The sequence below is a fragment of the Mobula hypostoma genome, chromosome 28 (genome assembly GCF_963921235.1).
Source record: "Mobula hypostoma chromosome 28, sMobHyp1.1, whole genome shotgun sequence".
Taxonomy (NCBI): domain Eukaryota; kingdom Metazoa; phylum Chordata; class Chondrichthyes; order Myliobatiformes; family Myliobatidae; genus Mobula; species Mobula hypostoma.
The window spans coordinates 21,662,710-21,683,921 of record NC_086124.1 but is presented as its reverse complement, the minus strand read 5'-3'; the positions used below and the strand labels follow the sequence as shown (position 1 = coordinate 21,683,921).

The following is a 21,212-nucleotide window of genomic DNA, read 5'->3' as shown; positions in this document are numbered from 1 at the left end:
GAGGGTGTAAACGCTGCAGAGCCCAGCTTGTTCCAGGATTTCCGTGTCGGGGACTTTGTCCTGCCACCTGATGTGGAGGAGTTTGCGGAGACAGCTCAGGTGAAAGTGGTTGAGCTGTTTGGTGTGTCTGCTGTAGACAGTCCAGGTCTCGCTGGCGTAAAGGAGGGTGGTAAGGACCACTGCACAGTAGACCTTCAGCTTGGTGGTAAGGCTGAGCCCTCTCCGCTCCCAGACATTTTCACGGAGTCTCCCAAAGGCGGCGCTGACTTTGGCAATCCTGTTGTTGACCTCAGCGTCTATGTTCACTGCGCGAGAGAGTATGCTGCCCAGATAGGTGAAGTTGTCGACTGCCTGGAGGTTCTGGCCCTTCACCGTGATGCGCGGCTCCTGGTATGGCGAGCCCACTTCGAAGGAGGATGAGAGGAGAGATGATAGAGGTATACAAGATATTAAGAGGAATAGATAGAATGGACAGTCAGTGCCTCTTCCCTAGGGCACCACTGCTCAATACAAGGGGACATGGCTTTAAGGTAAGGGGTGGGAAGTTCAAGGGGGATATTAGAGGAAGGTTTTTTACTCAGAGAGTGGTTGGTGCGTGGAATACACTGCCTGAGTCAGTGGTAGAGGCAGATACACTAGTGAAATTTAAGAGGCTACTAGACAGGTATATGGAGGAATTTAAGGTGGAAGGTTATATGGGAGGCAGAGTTTGAGGGTCGGCACAACAATGTGGGCTGAAGGGCCTGTACTGTGCTGTACTATTCTATGTTCTGTGTATGTTCAAAGGGATAGAAGATTTGTAGACAGAACTGAAAAAGTGACATGACATTGGACGCTTAGGAGCCACAGTTAAATATTTCAAGCACAAAATCACTGCACCGTAGGTAAAACCAACAAAAGTTTAAGGGCGCAAGATCACACATCCACGCCTTGCCAAAACCAATGCAAGACTGGCGGGAGTGAGATTGTGAGGCGCGCGCATCTGACTTGTATTGGCGGGAAAGCAGTGCTCCTCGCATAACTGTGAGTTTTGGACACATATAAGGAGACGTTGGTAGAAATAGGTTCCTGCATAGTCTGAAGACGCATATAATAAGGATAGCTATATCTTCACTTTTGTTTTGCTGACACTGAGGGAAAGTTTGTTGTCATGACACCACGTCACTAGGCTCTCCATCTACCTCCTGTACTGACTCATTGTTAATTGAGATACGGCCCTCTGCGGTGGTGTCATCTGCAAACTTGTTGGTGGGCTGAAAGCAGAAACTGGCCTTGAGTGTACAAGGGAGGAAGGAAACCAGATTCAAGGACAGCTTCTTCCCCTCTGTAATAAATCTGTTGAAGGTCCCCTTGTACGATAAGATGGACTCTTAACCTTGCGACCTACCTCATTATGACCTTGCACCTGTTCTGCACTTCATCTGGAACTTGTTAACCGTTAATAGTTTTACCCTGTTCTACATCACTATACAAGGGTGGGTGATTCTACGACTAGAGGTCATGGGTTGGGGGTGAAAAGTGAAATGTTTGAGGGGAAACTTCACTCAGGGTGGAACGAGCTGCCGACACAAGTGGTGAACATGGGTTCGATTATACTTTAGAGAAGTTTGGATGGGTACATGGATGGGATAGTTATGGAGCGCTATGGTCTGGGCGCAGGTTGATGGAACTTGGCAAAAGTCCCTTTAGAACAGAGATGATAGAGTCATAGAAAAGTACAGCACAGAAACAGGCTCTTCAGCCCATCTAGTCCATGCCAAAACCTTTTAAACAGCCTACTCCCATCAACCTGAACCCAGACCTTCACCATTCATACCCCTACCATCCATGTACCTGTCCAAACTTCTCTTAAACGTTGAAATCGAGCTCACGTGCACCACTTGTGCTGGCAGCTCGTTCCACACTCTCACGGCCCTCTGACTGAAGAAGATTCCCCCCCATGTTCCCCTTAAACAACAGCCTACTCCCATCGACCTGAACCCAGACCTTCACCATTCATACCCCTACCATCCAGGTACCTGTCCAAACTTCTCTTAAACGTTGAAATCGAGCTCACATGCACCACTTGTGCTGGCAGCTCGTTCCACACTCTCATGGCTCTCTGACTGAAGAAGATTCCCCCCATGTTCCCCTTAAACTTTTCACCTTTTACCCTTAACCCATGATCTCTGGCTGTAGGTTCACCAAACCTCAGTGGAAAAACCCTGCTTGCATTTACCCTGTCTATGCCTCTCATAATTTTGTTTTGTGTACCTCTATCAAGTCTTCTCTCAATCTTCTACATTCTAAAGAATACAGGCTTAATCTATTCAATCTTTCCTTATAACTCAGGTCCTCTGGACCCGGCAACATCATGTAAATTTTCTCTGTTCACTTTCAATCTTGACCAAACCTGCACACTGCACTCCACATTGGGCCTCACCAACTTCTTGTACAACTTCAACAGTTGTATATGATGAAGAACTTCTTTAGGCGGAGAGTGGAATTCATTGCTCTGGATGCCAGGTCATCGGGAATATTTAAAGTGGAGGTTGATAGTTTCTTGATTAGTAAGGTGTCAAAGGTTACGGGGAGAAGGCAGGAGTTGAGAGGGATAATAAGTTAGCCTTGATGGAATGGCGGAGCAAACTCGATGGGCTGACTGGCCTAATTCTCCTCCCGTGTCTTACGGCAGAAGATTAGGTCAGCATGGACTAGATGGGCTGAAAGGCCTGTTTCTGTGCTGAGGTACTCTGTGACTGTGTCATGAATTGATCTGTATATTCAGTATGCAAGACAGGTTTTCCTCGGTACCTCTGTACATGAATCAGAGTCAGATTTATTACCACTGACAGATCGTGAATATGTATCGTTTTGTGGCAGCAGTACGGTGCAAGACATAAAAATCACAATAAAAAATACAATAAATAAGTAGAGCAAAAGAGGAATAGTGAGGTAGTATTCGTAGATCTGGGTGGCTGGGTGGAGATACAGTATATCTCTACCACAGGATGTGTAAAGTGCTCCTTCCCTCTGCTCGCCTGGTGCACATCACAAGTCCTGGTTATACGACCACTGACACCAGATAGACAATCTCTGAAGAGTATTGACAATGGCTGGGGGTGGGGGGGGGGTGGGTTCACCCATCTGGTAAAGACATTGCCCAGAAGAAGGCAATGACAAACCACTTCTGTAGAAAAATTTGCCAAGAATAGTCACAGTCATGGAAAGACCATTTCAAAGGACATGGCACACAACGTACAAAGGAACAATTCATAGGTACAGTACATAGGCTGTTCTGAATCTGATGGCAGAGGGGAAGAAGCTGTTCTTAAATCATTGAGTGTGTGTCTTCAGGCTCCTGTACCTCCTCCCTAATGGGAGTAATGGGAAGAAGGCATGTCCTGGATAGTGAGGGTCCTTAGAGATGGCTGATGCATCCTTGAGGTATGGTCGTTTGAAGATATCCTCGATGATGGGGAGGGTTAGACCAGAAGATGTTGGAGCACAATTGGGCCCTTTGCCGTCAAGTCCACCATTCTATCACGGCTGAGTTATTATCCCTCTCAGCCCCATTCTCCTGCCTTTGATGCCCTGACTAATCAAGAACCTATCAACCTCTGTTTTAAATATACCCAATAACTTGGCCTCCACAGCTGCCTGTGGCATCGAATTCCACAGATTCACCACCCCCGGCTAAAGGACTTTCTCCTCATCCCTCTGTTTGGAGGCTGTACCCGCTGGTCCAAGAATTGTGCTCGTGATGGAGCTGGTCGAGCCTACAACCCTTTGTGGATTTTTCACTCCTGTGCAGCCAGTCAGAATGCTGTCCACCGTACATCTGTAGAAATTTGCAGCAGGGAGTCTTTGGTGACTTACCGATCTCCGAAATTCCGGATGAAATATACGTTGCCGCTGCTGTGCCTTCTTCATGATTGCATCAATATGGTGGGTGCAGGATGGATCCCCTGAGATGTAGGTGCCCAGGAACTGGAAACTTCCCACCCTTTCTGCTGATGACCCCTCAGGTGTGTTCTCCTGACTTCCCTTTCCTGAAGTCTGCAGTCAGTTGCTCGGTCTTGCTGACGTTGGTGATGTGACAGCACTCAGCCAGCCGGTCTGTCTCTCTTTCCTTTGGCCTCCCTGTCAGGGCATTGCACACAGGAGTTGGGACATCATATAACAACTAAATGGGAGGGATTTGGAATATGGTTTGCAGTTCCGGTCGTCCTGCTGTAGAAGATACATCATTCAGCAAGAACACAGAAAGGAGATGTACGAGGATGTTGCGGGATTCAAGACACTGCATTATGGAGACAGGCTGGACAGGCTCAGACTTTATTCCTTGGAGTGTAGGAGTGAGGGGGTGACTTGACAACTTGGCCTAAAGGTTAAGTTGTGTCGGTGGTGAGGAAGCAAATGCAGTGTTAGCATCCATTTCGAGAGGACTAGAATATAAAAGCAAGGATGTAACACTGAGGCTTTATAAGGCATTGGTGAGGCCTCACATAGAGTATGAGCTGTTTTGGGCCCATTATCTGAGAATGGATGTGCTCGTATTGGAGACGGTTTGGGGAGGTTCACGAGAATGATTCTGTGGGGTTACCAGATGAGCTCTGATTGATGGCTCTGGGCCTGAACTCACTGGAATTCAGAAGAATGGGGGGGGGGGCCCTCATTGAAACCTATCAGATGTTGAAAGGTCTCGAACAGAGTGCATGTGGAGAGGGTGTTTCCTGTGGTGGTGAATCTAAGACCAGAGGACACTGCCTCAGAATAGAGGGGAGTCCTTTTAAAACGGAGTTGAGAAGGAATTTCTTTAGCCAGGGAGCGGTGAATCTGTGGAATTCGTTGCTATACGTGCTGTGGAGTCCAAGTCATTGGGTATATGTAAGGGTATATGCAGAGGGTAATAGGTTCTTGATTGCTCAAGGCATGAAGGGATACGGGGGGAAGGCAAGAGATTGGGGCTAAGAGGGAAATGGATCACCCGTGATGAAGTGGGCCAAATATTCTAATTCTGCTCCTATATATTATGGTCTTGTAGTGGTGTACCCAACCTTGAGGGGCACAGATAGGGTGAATGTACAGTCTTTTCCTCAGGGTTAGGGAGAGATTTAATAGGAAACTGAGGGGCAATGTTTTCACCCAGAGGGTGGTCCGCCTCCAGTGTGAGCTGCCAGAGAAAGTCATTGAGGCTGGTACATAAACAAGATTTTAGAAAGGCGTTTGGATAGGTACATGGATATGGGCCATACACAGACAAGTGGGGCGAACTTAGATGGAAATGTTGGCTAGTATGGACAAGTGGGACCTAAAGGCCTGTCTCCATGCTGTGTGGTTCTCTCTACCTGTTTTCCTGAACTCCCCCTCACCCCTAAGGATCCCTACAGGACACTGCGAGGTCTCTTAGTGTCAACCACTAGAGTGGTTTCTCTGCTGCTCTGCATCCTGGGTAAAGACACCACCATTACTCTGTGCTGCCATCTTATGTTGGCTTGACCTAGGGTCCTAGAACACTGGAGCACAGAAGTAAAATACTCCGCCCATCTAGTCCGTGCTGAACTGTTAATCTACCTCGTCCAATCGACCCGCACCCAGACCACAGCCCTTCCCACCCATCCCATCCATGTACCTATCTAACCTTCCCTTAAGTGTTGAAATTGAACCCGCATCTCCCTCATGTTCCCCTTAAACAGTTCATCTTTCACCCTTAAACTATGACCTCCAGTTGTAGTTACACCCAACCTCAGAGGGGAAAGCCTGCTTGCATTTAACCTATCTGTACCCCTCATAATTTTGTACACCTCTATGAAATCTCCTGCGCTCCAGGGAATAAAGTCCGAATCTGTTCATCCTCTCCCTATAACTCAGGTCCTCAAGTCCTGGCAACATCCTTGTAAATTTTATCCACACTCTTTCAATCTTATTGACATCTTTCCTGAAGTTTGGTGATTAGAACTTCACACAAGACTCCAAATTAGACCTCACCAACATCCTGTACAACTTCAACGTTCAGATCCAAGGCAGCTCCCTTCCTATCACTAATTCACCACTCCTTTGGCTGTCCCAAGCTTCTCTGTGCTTGGGGGAGTGTGGGGAGGTGGTGGGGGTGCTCAAAGAGCTGCTGCTGTGGGAATGGGATAGTGAAGGAGGCCACTCGGTCCATCATATCCACAGCCCTGCATTGTGGATCCCTTTGTCAGATGTACTGAGGCACAGTGAAGAGCTTTTCTTTGTGTGCTTTGCACACAGATTATTCTGTATATAAATATTTAAAAAAGGGAAAGCAGAACACAGAGTATAGTAAACTGGTTCATTATTGTCACATGTACAGTCCAGTGAAAAACTTGGCTTTGCATGCTGTCCATACAGAACACGTCATTGGGGTAGAACAATAACAGAATGCAGAAAAACAGAGAGTGCAGTGCAGACAGACAGTGGCCGGCTGGTGGCACAGTGGCATCAGCACTGCACTTTGGAGTGAAGGCTCCCGAGTTCGAATCCAAGTCGGGCCACCCCCTGGGCACGCTTTCACTCCGTGCCAGGTTGAGCATCGAGCTAGCCACTTGGCCTCATTAAAAACAAGGGTCGAGTCAGGAACGTTCATATCGTGACCCGGTAAATCCGAAAGGAGACCAATCCTGATACTACGCGCCAGACAAGATTGGCTGACTGTCTGGTGCGACACGCTAGGAAGGAAATCAGGCAATAAGGTGCAAGGGGCCACAATGAGGTAGACTGCAGGGTCTGGAGTTTGTTTTGTCAGACTAGGGATCTGTTCAGCGGGGTAGAAGCTGTCCTTGAGCCTGGTGGTACGATCTTGCAGGCTCTCCTGCCTTCTGCCCGGTGCAGTAGCATGGAAACAAGTAAGATGCAAGGGCTTGTGACCATGAGACACAGGAGCAGGATTAGGCCATTCAGCCCATTGAGTCTGCTCACCATGGATGATTTATTGTCCGTTTCAATCCTATTCTCCTGCCTTTTCCCCATAACTTTCGATCTCTGCTTTAAGTACACCCAATGACCTGGCCTCCACAGCCATCTGTGGCAATGAATTCCACAGGTTCACTTCCCTCTGGCTAAAGAAATTCTTCCCCATCTCTGTTCTAAAGGGATGTCCTTGTACTCTGAGACTTTGCCTCATGGTCCCACTATCGGAAACATCCTCACCATGTCCTCTCTGTCTGGGCCTTTCAATATTTGATAGGTTTCAATGAGACCCCCTGCCCCCAGTCTTCTACCCTCCAGTAAGGTAGATTGGGAGATTAAGAAACACACATAAAAGTTGCTGGTGAACGCAGCAGGCCAGGCAGCATCTCTAGGAAGAGGTGCAGTTGACGTTTCAGGCCGAGATCCTTCATCAGGACTCACCTGACTGCACCTCTTCCCAGAGATGCTGCCTGGCCTGCTGCGTTCAACAGCAACTTTTATGTGTGTTGCTTGAATTTCCAGCATCTGCAGAATTCCTGTTGATTGGGAGATCAAGAATCCGCTTTTAGAGTATGAGAAATCAGAAATCAGTTCAGGATTCTGATAGGTACGGGATAGAAACTGTCTTTGAGCCTGGTAGTACTCAGACTCGTGTGGTTGTCTGGGAGAAGAGAGCAGAGCAAATAACCAGGGCAGACGGGGTCCTCGGTTGTACTGGCTGCTTTCCTGAGACAGTAGGGTGGTCGGAGACTGGTTAGTGTGGTGGACTGGACTGGTTCTCCTGCCGATGTGCATGCTGGGTAAAGAGACTGCCATTGTTGCCAGTTGCCAATCCTGTCACACCCTCCTGATGAATTATTCTGTGTCAACTGTCGGTCCAACTCCCCATTCCCCCCACACACACACACATCGCGAGGAGTTCCATGACATTGGGCATGGATATTCAGTGAGGTCTTCCTTTTCACACTAGGAACGTGATGTGAACGGGTGTTCCAGCCAGGGTTCACCTCCCGTCACCAAGGAGGAACGCACAACCCCCAGCAGCAACAGGCAGCCCATCTCGCCCAAGGTAACGTGATTGAGTGCCGGGTCCCCAGATGACAGAACTATTGGTCAGGAGCAGATTTTCAGTCCACTGGTCTCCCCAGTGCTACACGTACAGTCTCTGGACTTCTGTTGGCATGGTGCTTCCTCATTACCCTTCCCACAGTGCAACCCTCCTCCCCGACCCTCTCGCAGCACGGCGGTCCCTCCTCTCACCTCGCCCGTAGCACGGCACACCCTCCTTATCGTCCTGGAACCCTGCTCCCCCACCGTCCCTTCCACTGCATGGTGCTGCCTCTGCCTCCCCCATATTGCGGTGCTCCTTCGCTGCTCCTTGCACAGGCGGCGTATCCTCCTTGCTTCCCCTCCCACAATGCGGAGCTCCCTCCTCACCAATTGTCCCACAGTGCAGAGCTCCCTCCTCACCAACCGTCCCCACAATGCGCAGCTCCCTCCTCACCAACCGTCCCCAAAATGCGGAGCTCCCTCTCACCAATTGTCCCACAGCGTGGAGCTCCCTCCTCACCAATCGTCCCACAATGCGCAGCTCCCTCCTCACCAATCATCCCACAGCGCGGAGCTCCCTCCTCACCAATTGTCCCGCAGCGCTGAGCTCCCTCCTCACCAATCGTCCTGCAGCGCAGAACCCTCTCCTCACTAATTGTCCCACAATGTGGAGTTCCCTCCGTCCCACAATGTGGAGTTCCCTCCACCCCACCCCTCCCACAGCATGGAGCTCCCTCCACCCCACCCCTCCCACAGCGTGGAGCTCCATCTTTACCACCCCTTCTACAGTGCGGAGCTCCCTCCTCACCAATCGTCCCACAGCGCGGAGCTCCCTGCTCACCAATTGTCCCACAGTGCAGAGCTCCCTCCTCACCAATCGTCCCCACAATGCGGAGCTCCCTCTTCACCTATCGTCCCCACAATGCGGAGCTCCCTCCTCACCAACCATCCCCACAATGCGCAGCTCCCTCCTCACCAACCGTCCCCACAATGCGCAGCTCCCTCTCACCAATTGTCCCACTGCGCGGAGCTCCCTCCTCACCAATTGTCCCACAGCGTGGAGCTCCCTCCTCACAATTGTCCCACTGCGCGGAGCTCCCTCCTCACCAATTGTCCCACAGCGTGGAGCTCCCTCCTCGCAATTGTCCCACAGCGTGGAGCTCCCTCCTCACCAATTGTCCCACAGCATGGAGCTTCCTCCTCACCAATTGTCCCATAATGCGGAGCTCCCTCCTCACCAATCGTCCCCACAATGCGGAGCTCCCTCCTCACCAAATGTCCTGCAGCGAAGAGCTCCCTTCTCGCCAATCGTCCCACAACGCGGAGTTCCCTCCTCACCAATCATCCTGCAGCACGAAGCTCCCTCCTCACCAATCGTCCCACAGCGCGGAGCTCCCTCCTCACCAATCGCCCCACAGCACAGAGCTCCCTCTTCGCCAATCGTCCCACAGCGCGGAGCTCCCTGCTCACCAATTGTCCCATCGTGCTGAGCTCCCTCCTCACTAATCGTCTCACAAAGTGGTGTTCCCTCCATCCCACCCCTCTCACAGCGTGGAGCTCCATCCTTACCACCCTTTCTACAGCGCAGTTCCCTCCTCACCGCCCCTCCCACAGTACGGTGCCCTCTCCTCACCGCCCCTCCCACAGTACGGTGCCCTCTCCTCACCGCCCCTCCCACAGTACGGTGCCCTCTCCTCACCGCCCATCCCGCAGTCCGGTGCCCTCTCCTCACCGCCCCTCCCGCAGTGCGGTGCCCTCTCCTCACCGCCCTCCCACAGTACAGTGCCCTCTCCTCACTGCTGCTCCCGCAGTACTGTGCCCTCTCCTCCCGCAGTCCGGTGCCCTCTCCTCACCGCCCCTCCCACAGTACGGTGCCCTCTCCTCACCGCCCCTCCCACAGTACGGTGCCCTCTCCTCACCGCCCCTCCCGCAGTCCGGTGCCCTCTCCTCACTGCCCCTCCCGCAGTCCGGTGCCCTCTCCTCACCGCCCCTCCCACAGTACGGTGCCCTCTCCTCACCGCCCCTCCCACAATACGGTGCCCTCTCCTCACTGCCCTCCCACAGTCCAATTGCCCTCTCCTCAACGTCGCTCCCGCATACGGGTGCTCCCTCCTTGCCACTCTTTCCATGTGGGCTTTGGGGACTGGACTTACGCACCTCTGGGCTGTTCCACTGAGTGATCTGTCTCGTTTTATCCTCCCAGCGGCCGGCAGAGACAGAGGCCCGTACGCCCGGAATTCCCAGCAATTCTCGGATTGTCAGGCGGGAGAGTCCGGAGCAGAACCCAGGATACGGACAGTCGCCTCCAGCAGCGGTAAGACCAATGTCTCCAGTCAGTTCTCCCGCCCGCATCCATCATTTCTTTCCCACACGCCCCCCCCACCCCCCGGGGCTGTTGGTCAGAGGGCAGTCCTCAAAACCTGGAACCGGGCAGCTCAAACGTAACGGGCTGGAGCTGCCTCAACTACAGCAAGGCTGGCGTGGCACCTCAAGTGGAAAACAAAAACCCAGAACAACGCTGGGCCATGTGAGGTCGTGTGGAGATGGCAGCGTGGAGAAATCAGGGATAGAGGGGCTGGATTTAAGAAGCCGGGATGGAGAAGGTGAGGAATGTAGGGGATGGGGGTGGGAGGGAGTCACAGAGATGGGGAGGGAAGGGGTTGCCAAGACAGAAGGGGAGGAAGAGGGTCATGGAGATGGGGGACGGGGATGTAGTGGTCACAGAGAGAAGGGGCAGACTGTACACACACACACACAGTGGCAAAGGTTGGTCGGAATCGAACTGGAGAGTCTCCGGAGCCCCAAGGCAGCGGCTCTACCCGCTGCGTCAACTGTAGTTAGTTGGGGATCCCCATGGTTGGCAGGCAACTCTTAACGGGTTTAGATTAATTTTTCTATCGCCACTGTTTGCACGCCAGGCTGACTGGATGTAACCGTCTAGTTACACCAGCAATAGAGGCCACGGTGGCTTCGTCTCCCTCCAAAGCTTGCCTTTGGATCAAGGGTGACTGGTTCCAACGAGAGATCCACACAGCTCCTTCGGACCGCCGGACGGGGAGCCTCTGCGTTCTCTCAGTACATGAGGTCGACGTTCCCACTGCACCTCGAAAGCTTCTGCTCCACGCTGAGGGGCTACTGGGCCAGAGATTCCTGGGTGTCAGTGGAGGACTGCTGCATTTCTTCAGGGAGGCTCGGAGCACATCCTTTCCCTCCTTCCGACTGGGAATCTCTTTGGGATGGAGAGTCTGACATTGGAGCCAGAACTTCAGCGCTGTGGATTTTGGTCGGTGGCAAGACACCGATTCACTGAGTGCACGTGGAGGCAGCATTGGCGAGATTACCGGATGCTTCGAGGTTGGGGGTCTGCATTTGTGGGACCCAAGTTTCCCCATCAAGCCCCTCCCCACCTTATTTTCAGCACCAGTTAGTTCCACTGCCACCCTAATCCCAGATATCCCCACATTAATCTCCAAGCGGTCTGTTGAAGAAACTCGACAGGTCAAGCAGCATCCGTGGGCGGTGAAAGGAATTGTGGATATTTCGTGTTGAAGACCTGCAGAGGGGGTGAGGCATCTCGGGAGTTTACAACTCAATGGGGGGTTACTTATTTATTTATTTGGATGCAATGCAGGATAGGCCCTTCCAGCCCTTCAAGCCGTGCCTCCCAGCAACCCACCGATTTAACCCTAACTAATCACAGGGCCATTTACAACGACCAATTAATCTCCTAACCGGTACGTCTTCGGACTGTGGGAGGAAACCAGAGCACCTGGAGGAAATCCACGTGTTCCATGGAGAGGACGTCTGGACTCCTTCCAGAGGACGGTGGGGGCTGAGCACCAGTCTCTGGTGCCCCGAGCTGTTACAGTGTCACAATAGCCGCTACATTACCTTGACACCCTTCCCAATTTGTTCTTGATCAGCCAAGGCATCAAAGGGTATGGGGTGAAAGCAGGGGAGTGGGGATAACTGGAAGAATTTAATCAGCCCATGATTGAATGGCGGAGCAGACTCGATGGGCTGAATGGCCTACTGCTGCTCCAATATCTTACGGTCTAATTTTGCAGCGCCCCTTCCCCCAGACAGATGCCAGCAGCACTAGCCCTCCTAAAGGTCTCCATCTTCACCATCCTCTCCTTTTACCGACTGTCCCCCCACCCCAACCACCCGTCCACCTGCCCCTGTTTGCAAATCAATCACCCCTCTCATTCTCTCCCAGTTACCCTACCTGGTTCCTTGTCTGTCTCCCTTCGCCCCTCACTCACTCATTGCACTCATCAACTCCCAGTCCCTCACAGCCTTCTTCGTTGTGATCTTGCACCTTATCGCTAACCCGCGCTGCATTTTCTCTGTAACTGTGACACTCTATTCTGCATTCTGTTATTGTTTTACCTTGTTCTGTCTCAGTGCTCTCTGTAATGATCTGATCTGTATGAACAGAGTGCAAGACAAGATTTTCACTGTATCTTGGTACGTGTCAATAATTAACCAGTACCAGTATACCTACATACACTCTCTACTTCCTTGTCAGGCTGAAGAAATTTGGCAAGTCCCCTTTGACCCTGACTAACTTTTAATTGACGCATCGTCACGGCTTGGCACGACAACTGCTGTGACCGCGAGAAACCGCAGGGAGTTGTGGTCACAGCTCAGCACGTCACGGAAACCAGCCTCCCCTCCGCGGACTCTGTCTACACCTCCCGGTGCCTCGGTGAAGCAGCCAGGATAATCAAAGACCCCGCCCACCTCTTCTCCCCCTTCTCATCGGGCAGAAGGTAGAAGAGCCTGAAAGCAGGTCCCACCAGGCTCAAGGACAGCGTCTACCCCGCTGTTAGCAGACTGTTGAACTATTTCACCTTGTAGCCCCTCGAGCTGATGAAATGATCTGTGTGGAAGGCCTGCAAAACAGAGATTTCACCAGAGGTCGGCACATTACACCAAAATACAAAGGAGCAGAATGCGGCCCTCAGCCCTTCGACTCTGCTTCACCATTCGATCATAGTTGATAGATTATCCCTCAACCCACTCTCCTGCCTTCTCCCCATTACGCCCTGACTAATCAAGAACCTATCAACCTCCACTTTAAATATACCTAATGACTTGGCCTCCACAGCCGTCTGTGGCAACAAATTCCACAGATTCACCACCCTGTACCTAAATGAATTCCTCCTCATCTCCTCTAGGAACAGACGTCTTTCTATTCTGAGGCTGTGCCCTCTGGTCCTAGACTCTCCCACTATGGAAAACATCCTCTCTGCATTCACTCCATCTCGACCTTTTCAATATTCAGTTGGTTTCAATGAAATCCACCCCTCATTCTTCTGAATTCCAGTGAAACAGGCCTGGAGCCATCAAACACTTCTCATGCATTAACCCTTTAATTCCTGGGATCATTCTCATGAACCTTGTCTGGACCCTCTCCAACACCAACACATCCTTTCTTTGAAAACGGTTCCAAATCTTTACTCGATATTCCAAGCACTGTTTGGTCAATGCTTTATAAAGCCTCAGCATCACATCCTTATTTCTATATTCTAGTCATTACAACAATGAACCAGTTTCCTTCAGGAGGCAGTTGTGAGCCCCCACTGGCAATGGGGCAGTGGGGGGTGATGGGGCGACACAGAGCTCGGCAGAGGATGGTGGGGAGAGGCGGAGGCTGCTTCCAACGTGTCACGTTGTCATTTTTCTTGCCCTCCAACACTCAAGGTTGCAGCAGGTCAGTCAGTGACACAGCAGAGCCCAGAGGAGAGTAGCGGTGGTCCCGACGACAGCTCCGGTTTGCCAGTGGTGAGTCCCGCTGGCGGCGGCTGGGTCGGGCTTCTCCGCACCCAGCACCTGTGCCACACCTCAGCGTGCCAGCGTCCTGGGGGAGGGCATGGGGGCAGCTGGCTTGACCCAGTCCCAGAGGAACCCGTGGAGGGAAGGAGTGGGTGCGGACAGAGAATACAGGCTCCCCAGCTCAGAAGGGTGTGGGCCATCAGATTGTGTCACTGTCGCCTCTCCATTCTTCACATTTTCTGCCATTCTCTCTCACGCTCTCTCTGTCTCTCTCTCGTTCTCGTTCTCTCTGCACTCTTTCAATGGCATGCTCTATCTGCCTTGCTTTCTCTCCCTCCCACTCTGCACCACACAGTCTTGCTGACTCTCACAAGCTGAGTGTGCTCCCTCTTCTCTCCAGCTCTCCACCCTTTCTCTCCCTCCCTTTCTCCCCCTCAACCCCCTTCTCCCTTCCCTTCCTCTCCTTCCCCCTTGCTCCATCTCCTCACCCTCGCTTTCTCTCTGCCTCTCTCTCGCTATCTCTCTCTCTCTCTCTCTCTCACTATCTCTCACTCACTCGCTATCTTGCTACCTGTCTTTGTCTCTGTCCCAAAGCAGAATTCACATTACTTTATGAAGGAGTCCATTACCATTATTCCAGGGCAGTGCACACAGGAGACCATGTCAATGTGACGTTATTTAGACTTCCATCATGCCTTTGTAACTTATTTCCTGGGGAGCTGCTCTTCTTACTCTTCCCTAGGGTGCTGAAGGATACGAGGTGATGGGTGGGAGTTGTAGATCAGAGCGGTTTATTGTCCTGCACACCAGGATGTGTGGAAATTCCTTCCTGGCTGTACGTTTGATCATGAGGACGGCTCGGCACAGTGGCGGTCAGGGCATCACTTTACAGCGCCGCTGGGTTCGATTCCTGCCGCTGCTTGTACATTCTCCCCATGGCCGGGTTTTCTCCGGGTGCTCCAGTTCCCTCCCACATTCCAAAGGCGTACGGCTTAGCGTTGGTGAGTTGTGGACAACCTAAGTTCACGGGCTGCCCCCAGCACAGTCCTCGAAGTTTTGTCCCACAATTAGGTGAGGGTTGAATTGGTGTTGTCGGAAGTGGCTGGGCGGTGAGGCTTAAAGAGCCAGAAAGGCTGTCACCATACTGCACCATACTGCTGATAAATAAACAAAGGTCTACAGTGAGTTACAGACATGTATTACTTAAACTGAACGTAAAATGTATAACGCTGGATAATTTTACAAGAAAAGTTGTGTGGGGGGTTTCTCATTGAATATTGAAAGGCCTAGAAAGAGTGGACATGGAGAGGATTTTTCCTATAGTGGAGGGGTCTAGGACCAGAGAACACAGCCTCAGACACAAGGACGTCCCTTTAGAACAGAGATGAGGAGGAATTTCTTTGGCCTTGAGGTGTTGGAATTTATTGACATGAACGGTTGTGGAGGTCAAGTATATTTAAAGTGGAGGTTCTTGAGTAATCTGGGTGTCAAAGATTACGGGGTGAAGGCAGGAGAATGGAGTTGAGAGGGACATTAAATCATCCAAGATGGAATGGCAGAGCAGACTTGATGGGCCAGTTGGCCTAATTCTGCTCCTATGTCTTATGGTCTTTTGGTCTTAACTTATACAGAATAAGCAAGAATAAAAATAATGTAATAGATTTTGAGATAGCGTTAGGGTTTTTCAGGTAGGTTTACGAATCCGATGCAGAGCTGAAAAGGACGAGGTTGGGCCTTGAGATGTAGGTCTTCAGGCTCCTGTTCCTCCTGCCCAATGGCGATCGAGAAGAAGTTGCTGTTGGACCTTGAGATGTAGGTCTTCAGGCTCCTGTACGTCCTGCCCAATGGAGATCGAGAAGAAGTTGTTGTTGGACCCTGAGATGTAGGTCTTCAGGCTCCTGTACGTCCTGCCCAATGGAGATCGAGAAGAAGTTGTTGTTGGACCCTGAGATGTAGGTCTTCAGGCTCCTGTACGTCCTGCCCAATGGAGATCGAGAAGAAGTTGTTGTTGGACCCTGAGATGTAGGTCTTCAGGCCTACATCTGCCTGATGGCAACATTAAGAAAAGGAATGATGAGGGTCCTTGATGATGAATGTCACCTTCCTGAGATATCACTTTCTGTACATGTCCCTCAGTGGGAAAGAGGTTATCAATGGGCCGTGAGTGTGGGTCTTCAGGCACCTGTACCTCCTGCCTGATGGCTATGGGGAAGAATCTGTTCATGGACCTTGAGGTGGAAGTCTTCAAGCTCCTGTACCTTCTGCCTAATGGCATTGGAGAAGAAGCTGATGTTGGGCCTTGATGTGTGGGACTTCAGGCTCCTGTACCTCTTGTCTCATGGCAGCATCGAGAAGAGGGATGATTGGGGTCATTAATGATGGGTATCACCTTCCTGAGATATCACTTCCTTTGGATGTCCCTCAGTGGTGGGGAAATTGGTACTCTGGACAGAATTGGCTTGTGTCCCACCGCTCTGTAGCCTCTTGTGTTCCCCTTCTACTGATGCAGACAGCTGTGGAGGTCAAGTCATTGGGTATATTTAAAGCGGAGGTTGGTAGGTTCTTGATTATTCAGGGCTTCAAAGGTTACAGGGAGAACTCGGGAGAATGGGGTTGAGAGGGATAATAGATCAGCCATGATAGACTCGATAGGCTGAAAAATTTAATACTGCTCCTGTGAATAATGGTCTTATGATCTGTCTGCACACCTCAGGGTCTCATTGTTTCTCTCTCTCTCTCTCTCTCACACACACACACACACACACACACACACACACACACACTCTCACACACTCAGACACTCTCTACTCTCTACACTGTAACAGCTTGGATGAGTGTGTAGGTAGGCTGATGGATGAGTGTGTTGGTAGGCTGATGAATGAGTGTGTAGGTAGGCTGATGAATGAGTGTGTAGGTAGGCTGATGAGTGTGTAGGTAGACTGATGAATGTGCAGGTAGGCTGATGAATGTGCAGGTAGGCTGATGGATGAGTGCAGACAATGGTACAACTGGGTAGTGAGGAATCTGGGATATGAACAACGAAAGCCTCTTGGGACTGTGAGGACAATCCGCCTTGCCTGACCAACAGCCTCTGATACCCCAGCGGTCTCAGACTAAACATCTCACTGCCTGACACTGGCCATCCACACACTGACTGATTTTTTTTCCCTCTCTCTCCTCTCCTCTCCCCACCTCTCCCTACTTCTTTCTCTCTCCACCATTCCCTGGTCTTCCCCCTACACTCACCCTTTCCTCTCTCGCTCTCTCCTCCCTCCCCCTTTCCCCCTTCACCCCCTGTCCACACTCTCCCCATTATCCCCTCCTCACAAATCCTTTTTTCTCTCCCCACAAACCCTATCTCTCTCCATTACCCCATTTCTTCCCCACTCCCCCCTCTCCCCTCTTCCCCCCACTCCCCCCTCTCCCCTCTTCCCCCACTCCCCCTTCTCCCCTCTTCCCCCACTCCCCCTTCTCCCCTCTTCCCCCACTCCCCCTTTTCCCCTCTTCCCCTTCCCCCCACTCCCCCCTCTCCCCTCTTCCCCCACTCCCCTTCTCCCCTCTTCCCCCACCCCTTCCCCCCACCCCCTCTTCCCCCACTCCCCCTTCTCCCCTCTTCCCCCCACTCACCCCTCTCCCCTCTTCCCCCTACTCCCCCTCTTCTCCTCTCTCCCCCTCTTCACCCCTCTCCCCTTCCCTTCTTCCCCACCTCTCTCCCTTCCCCATCTCTTCCCCTGTCTCCCCCTCACATGCCCTCTCTCCCCTCCCCCTCCCCCCCCCTTGCTGCCCACCAGATCACGCAGATCTTCAGCCTGGGTTCTCCCTACATGATGATGTCCCTGGAGCCGCTGCTGCGGAACTTCATGCAGGACCTGATGCTGTTGCCGCTGCCGGCCTCCTGGGTGGTGTGCTCCTCACTGGGGCCCGACGTCCAGCTCATCCAGCTGTCTCGCAAGTCGCCCGTCTGGGACGCCGCCGTGCACATCCGCCCGGGCTTCTTCTTCCAGGTGCTGGTGCGGGGCCTGGCCGTGCCCCGCGGCCACCGTCTGTACCGCAGCCACCCCGCCCAGCTCACCACAGTTGACGACGTGGTCGACCTCATCAGCGACCTCGAGACCTACCGGGTGTGCGCCGGCTACCCGCAGCACCGCAGCCTGAAGGCCACTCCGCCGGCCGTGGCTGCCCTCCTCCCGCGCGAGCGCTCCTCCTTCTGCGAGGTCCTGGTTGACAAGGAGCGTTGCTTCCAGTGCGCCATCACCATCTGATTCCCCCAGCTCGCCGGACACGACGGAGGACAGCGGGAGGGAGGTGGTTTGTGGGAGCACGGTTGTGGAACGCTGGATGGTGGCTTCGCACCTTCCTAAATGAGCCCCCACCACTCCACCTGTTTATCCCCGCCTCAGTACATGACATCGGGGATGCCCCCCTTAGTCCCCGCGGTCCTCCCCGGGTCAGCTCGAGGTCATCCGACACTAACCAGCACCTTTACCAGTGATACCTTTTGCCTCCAGAGTTTCCCACCGTATTCCAGGAATTCTCTCCTGAGGCAATCCCGTCGGATCGGTCATCAATGGGAGTGGAGTACGGTGCAGGAGGAAGCAACAGGGGGCCATCCTTGGGTCAATCAGCTCTCTACTGCCCCTCCCAATTCTGATTTTTCTTGCACCCCTCCCCCCCCTTTCCCCAGGGACCCTTAGGCGTCAGACCAGATGGAGTTCCAATGCTGGGGTGCACATGATTCAGGACACACCGCCATCTTCAGTGGGCAAGCTGAGCTCAGAGACACTGGGGGTGGGGGGAGACACAGTTGAAGGGAGGACTTTCCCGCTGTTGGCAGAGGGACTTTGCCCGAATAAACCCCACCCCACTTCGACAAATCCCCTCCCTGCTCCACTCATTGGAGAGACTCCTTGTCCTCCCACCCTCTCTCTCCTGTCCCCTACCGCACTGCTCCACTCCCTGTTATAGCCAGAGTTCTTTCCCAGCAGATGTGATGGACTGAGGTTATTCCACCAGATGTGGCCTGCAGCACAATCCTCTCCCAGCAGAGCTCCCTCCTCACCACACCTCATTGCGGTGCTCCCTCCTCAGTGCCCCTCCCTGCAGTGCTCCCCCATGACCACCACCTCTCCCTCGGCATGGCACTCTCTCCTCCCAGCCTCTCCTGCTGTGCGCCACGCCCTACAAACTGCCCCTCCCACAGTGCGGCACCCCCTCCTCACCACCCCTCCGACAGCATGATGCTGCCTCTTCACCACCCCTTCACCTTCCTCCAGGGAGCAGACAAGCCTACGGTGAGGTGACTGGAAAGAGGGAATGGTTGGTTTGGGATGGCCACTCTCCCCTTTCCCCTTTCTCCCTTCCCCGAGGATACACGGGCAGTGAGACAGAGAGCAAGGTGTTGCAGGGGGGAAGAGGCGGGCAGAGAGCGAGATAGGGAGTGAGCTGCCATTCAACAGGAAAGAAAACCTCACCATCTCCCCTCCCCGCTTCGCGCCAGCTCTCCGCCGGTGACCTGGGAAGGCCAAACAACCACCCCAACCGAAGCGAGCCCCCCCTCCCCCCCCCCACAGCTCTGGGCTAGCAGGATCGTAAAGGCCATCGGGACGCTTACTAACCAGATAAACGTCGGGAAGGTAGAGAGACACTTTCTATAGAGAACTAAAATATATACGTATAGACACACACACACACACACACACACACACACACACACACACACACACACACACACACAGACACACACACACACACACACACACCCCTACACAACCCTCAGATAGGCTGTACACTTTGGATGTAGGATGAAGTTGTAAATAGACTCCCTGATATTTTAATGTACTGTGCCGAGCAGAGTCACAGGTTCAAACTTATATTCCTGCGGCTGCAGCTGGGGGCAGAGAGGTAGAATTTACCCTGTGTAGTTTTCCAGTCATCTCTGTTTGTGTTTTTAAGTTTTTTTTTGATGTTTTATTTTAATAAAATCTCCTTTTGTGTCTTGTCTTCTGACCTCCCTGTCTCCCTGTAACTCCGCGGCGTCCTGTCCCACTCCTGGAGTCGAGAGGAGATGGTGGGACGGTTGGTGGTGTCACTGGAGTAGAAATTTGTCCCAAGCCTGTCTCAAGAGGGGAGAAGGAAGGGTTGGAGGTTGGGGGAGGAAGGGGTGAGAAGTGAGCATTGGGAAAGGAGGGTGGTGTGGGGGTGATCTCACCGGGTAGACGTTTGTCCCAAGCCAGTCTCAAGAGGGAAGAGGCTATTTGCCGGGGGGAGGGGAGTGTGGCTTTTGAGGTATTTTTGTCGGCATTTTGGGGCGGGGGAGAGGCGGGGTTAGGGTAAAAGTTTATCCCAAACCTGACTTAAAAGCAGAGAAGGAAGGGGGAAGTTGTCTGCCAGGGGAGTGGGGCTTTTGAGGTGTTTTCAAGGGTTGTGGGGAGGGGATAAGCTGGATAAGCTCGTGTACCAAATGTGGCCACTTTATTAGGTACACCTGCTCATTAATGGACTCAAAAGCCACTTGAGAGCCCATAAGTAGATCAACAGAACAAAGACCATCATCCTCGATCTCAAGGGATAGCCACAACGAATGCAAATATCTAATCAGCCAATCATGTGGCAGCAACTCAATGCATAAAAGCATGCAGGCATGGTGAAGAGGTTCAGTTGCTGTTCAGACCAAACATTAGAATGGGGGAAGAAATGTGACCTAAGTGACTTTGATTGCGGAACTGGTGTCAGATGGGGTGGTTTGAGTATCTCCAATTCTGCCAACCACCTGGGATTTTCATGCACAACGGCCTCTAGAGTTTAAAGCGAATGGTATGAGAAACAAAAACCATCCAGTGAGCGGCAATTGTGTGGGTGAAAATGCCTTGTTAATGAGAAGAGGTCAGAGGAGAATGGCCGGACTGGCTGAAGCTGATGGGAAGGCGATAGTGTCTCAGATAACCACGCATTACAACAGTGGTGTGCAGAAGAGCGTCTCTGAATGCACAACACGTCAGACCTTGAAGTAGATGGGTGACAGCAGCAGAAGACCAGGAGCACAAACATACACAAAGTGGCCACTTTATTGGATACAGGAGGCCTTTGGCTGGGAAGAAGAGGGAAGGGGTTGGGAGGGGGAAACGGTGTCCTGAGGCTTGGGAGGAGTGGGTTCATACAAATCTGTATGAACGGGAGGGGCATGTGTGCTTGACATGATTCCTTAGGAACTGGTGGGTCACCGGAGAGGAGGGAGGGTTGGGGTGGGGGTGATGTGCTGGTGGTTGGGAGGTGTGCACACATACAGAGCCATTGTATGAACAGGAAAGCCACGCGTGCTTCACACAGTTACTGAGGGGACAGGGAGGAGGGGACTGTTGTCAGTGAAACAGGCTGCAGAGGGATGTTAAAACACCTTACTGTGCTCAGTGTGATGTGGTTGAGGGGCTGATGGTCCCTCCCATTTACAAGTATTCTGTGAGGATTTAACA

General features: G+C 52.3%; 1 protein-coding gene across 9 annotated transcripts in view; it reads left to right on the top strand.

Moving 5' to 3' along the window:
• The window catches only part of LOC134338688 (methyl-CpG-binding domain protein 1-like), a 263,482-nt gene extending 243,718 nt beyond the window's left edge, over window positions 1–19,764 (top strand). For 8 of the 9 annotated variants that reach the window (XM_063034729.1, XM_063034728.1, XM_063034721.1 and 5 more), the window contains 4 exons: window positions 7,883–7,981; window positions 10,166–10,276; window positions 13,672–13,752; window positions 17,535–19,764. In XM_063034729.1, coding sequence (XP_062890799.1) covers window positions 7,883–7,981; window positions 10,166–10,276; window positions 13,672–13,752; window positions 17,535–18,005 — 762 coding nt within the window. In that variant the 3' untranslated portion in view covers window positions 18,006–19,764. The remainder of the gene's footprint in view (window positions 1–7,882; window positions 7,982–10,165; window positions 10,277–13,671; window positions 13,753–17,534) is intronic. The other variant, XM_063034727.1, reaches the window with a different exon arrangement.
• Window positions 19,765–21,212: the final 1,448 nt, after the last annotated feature.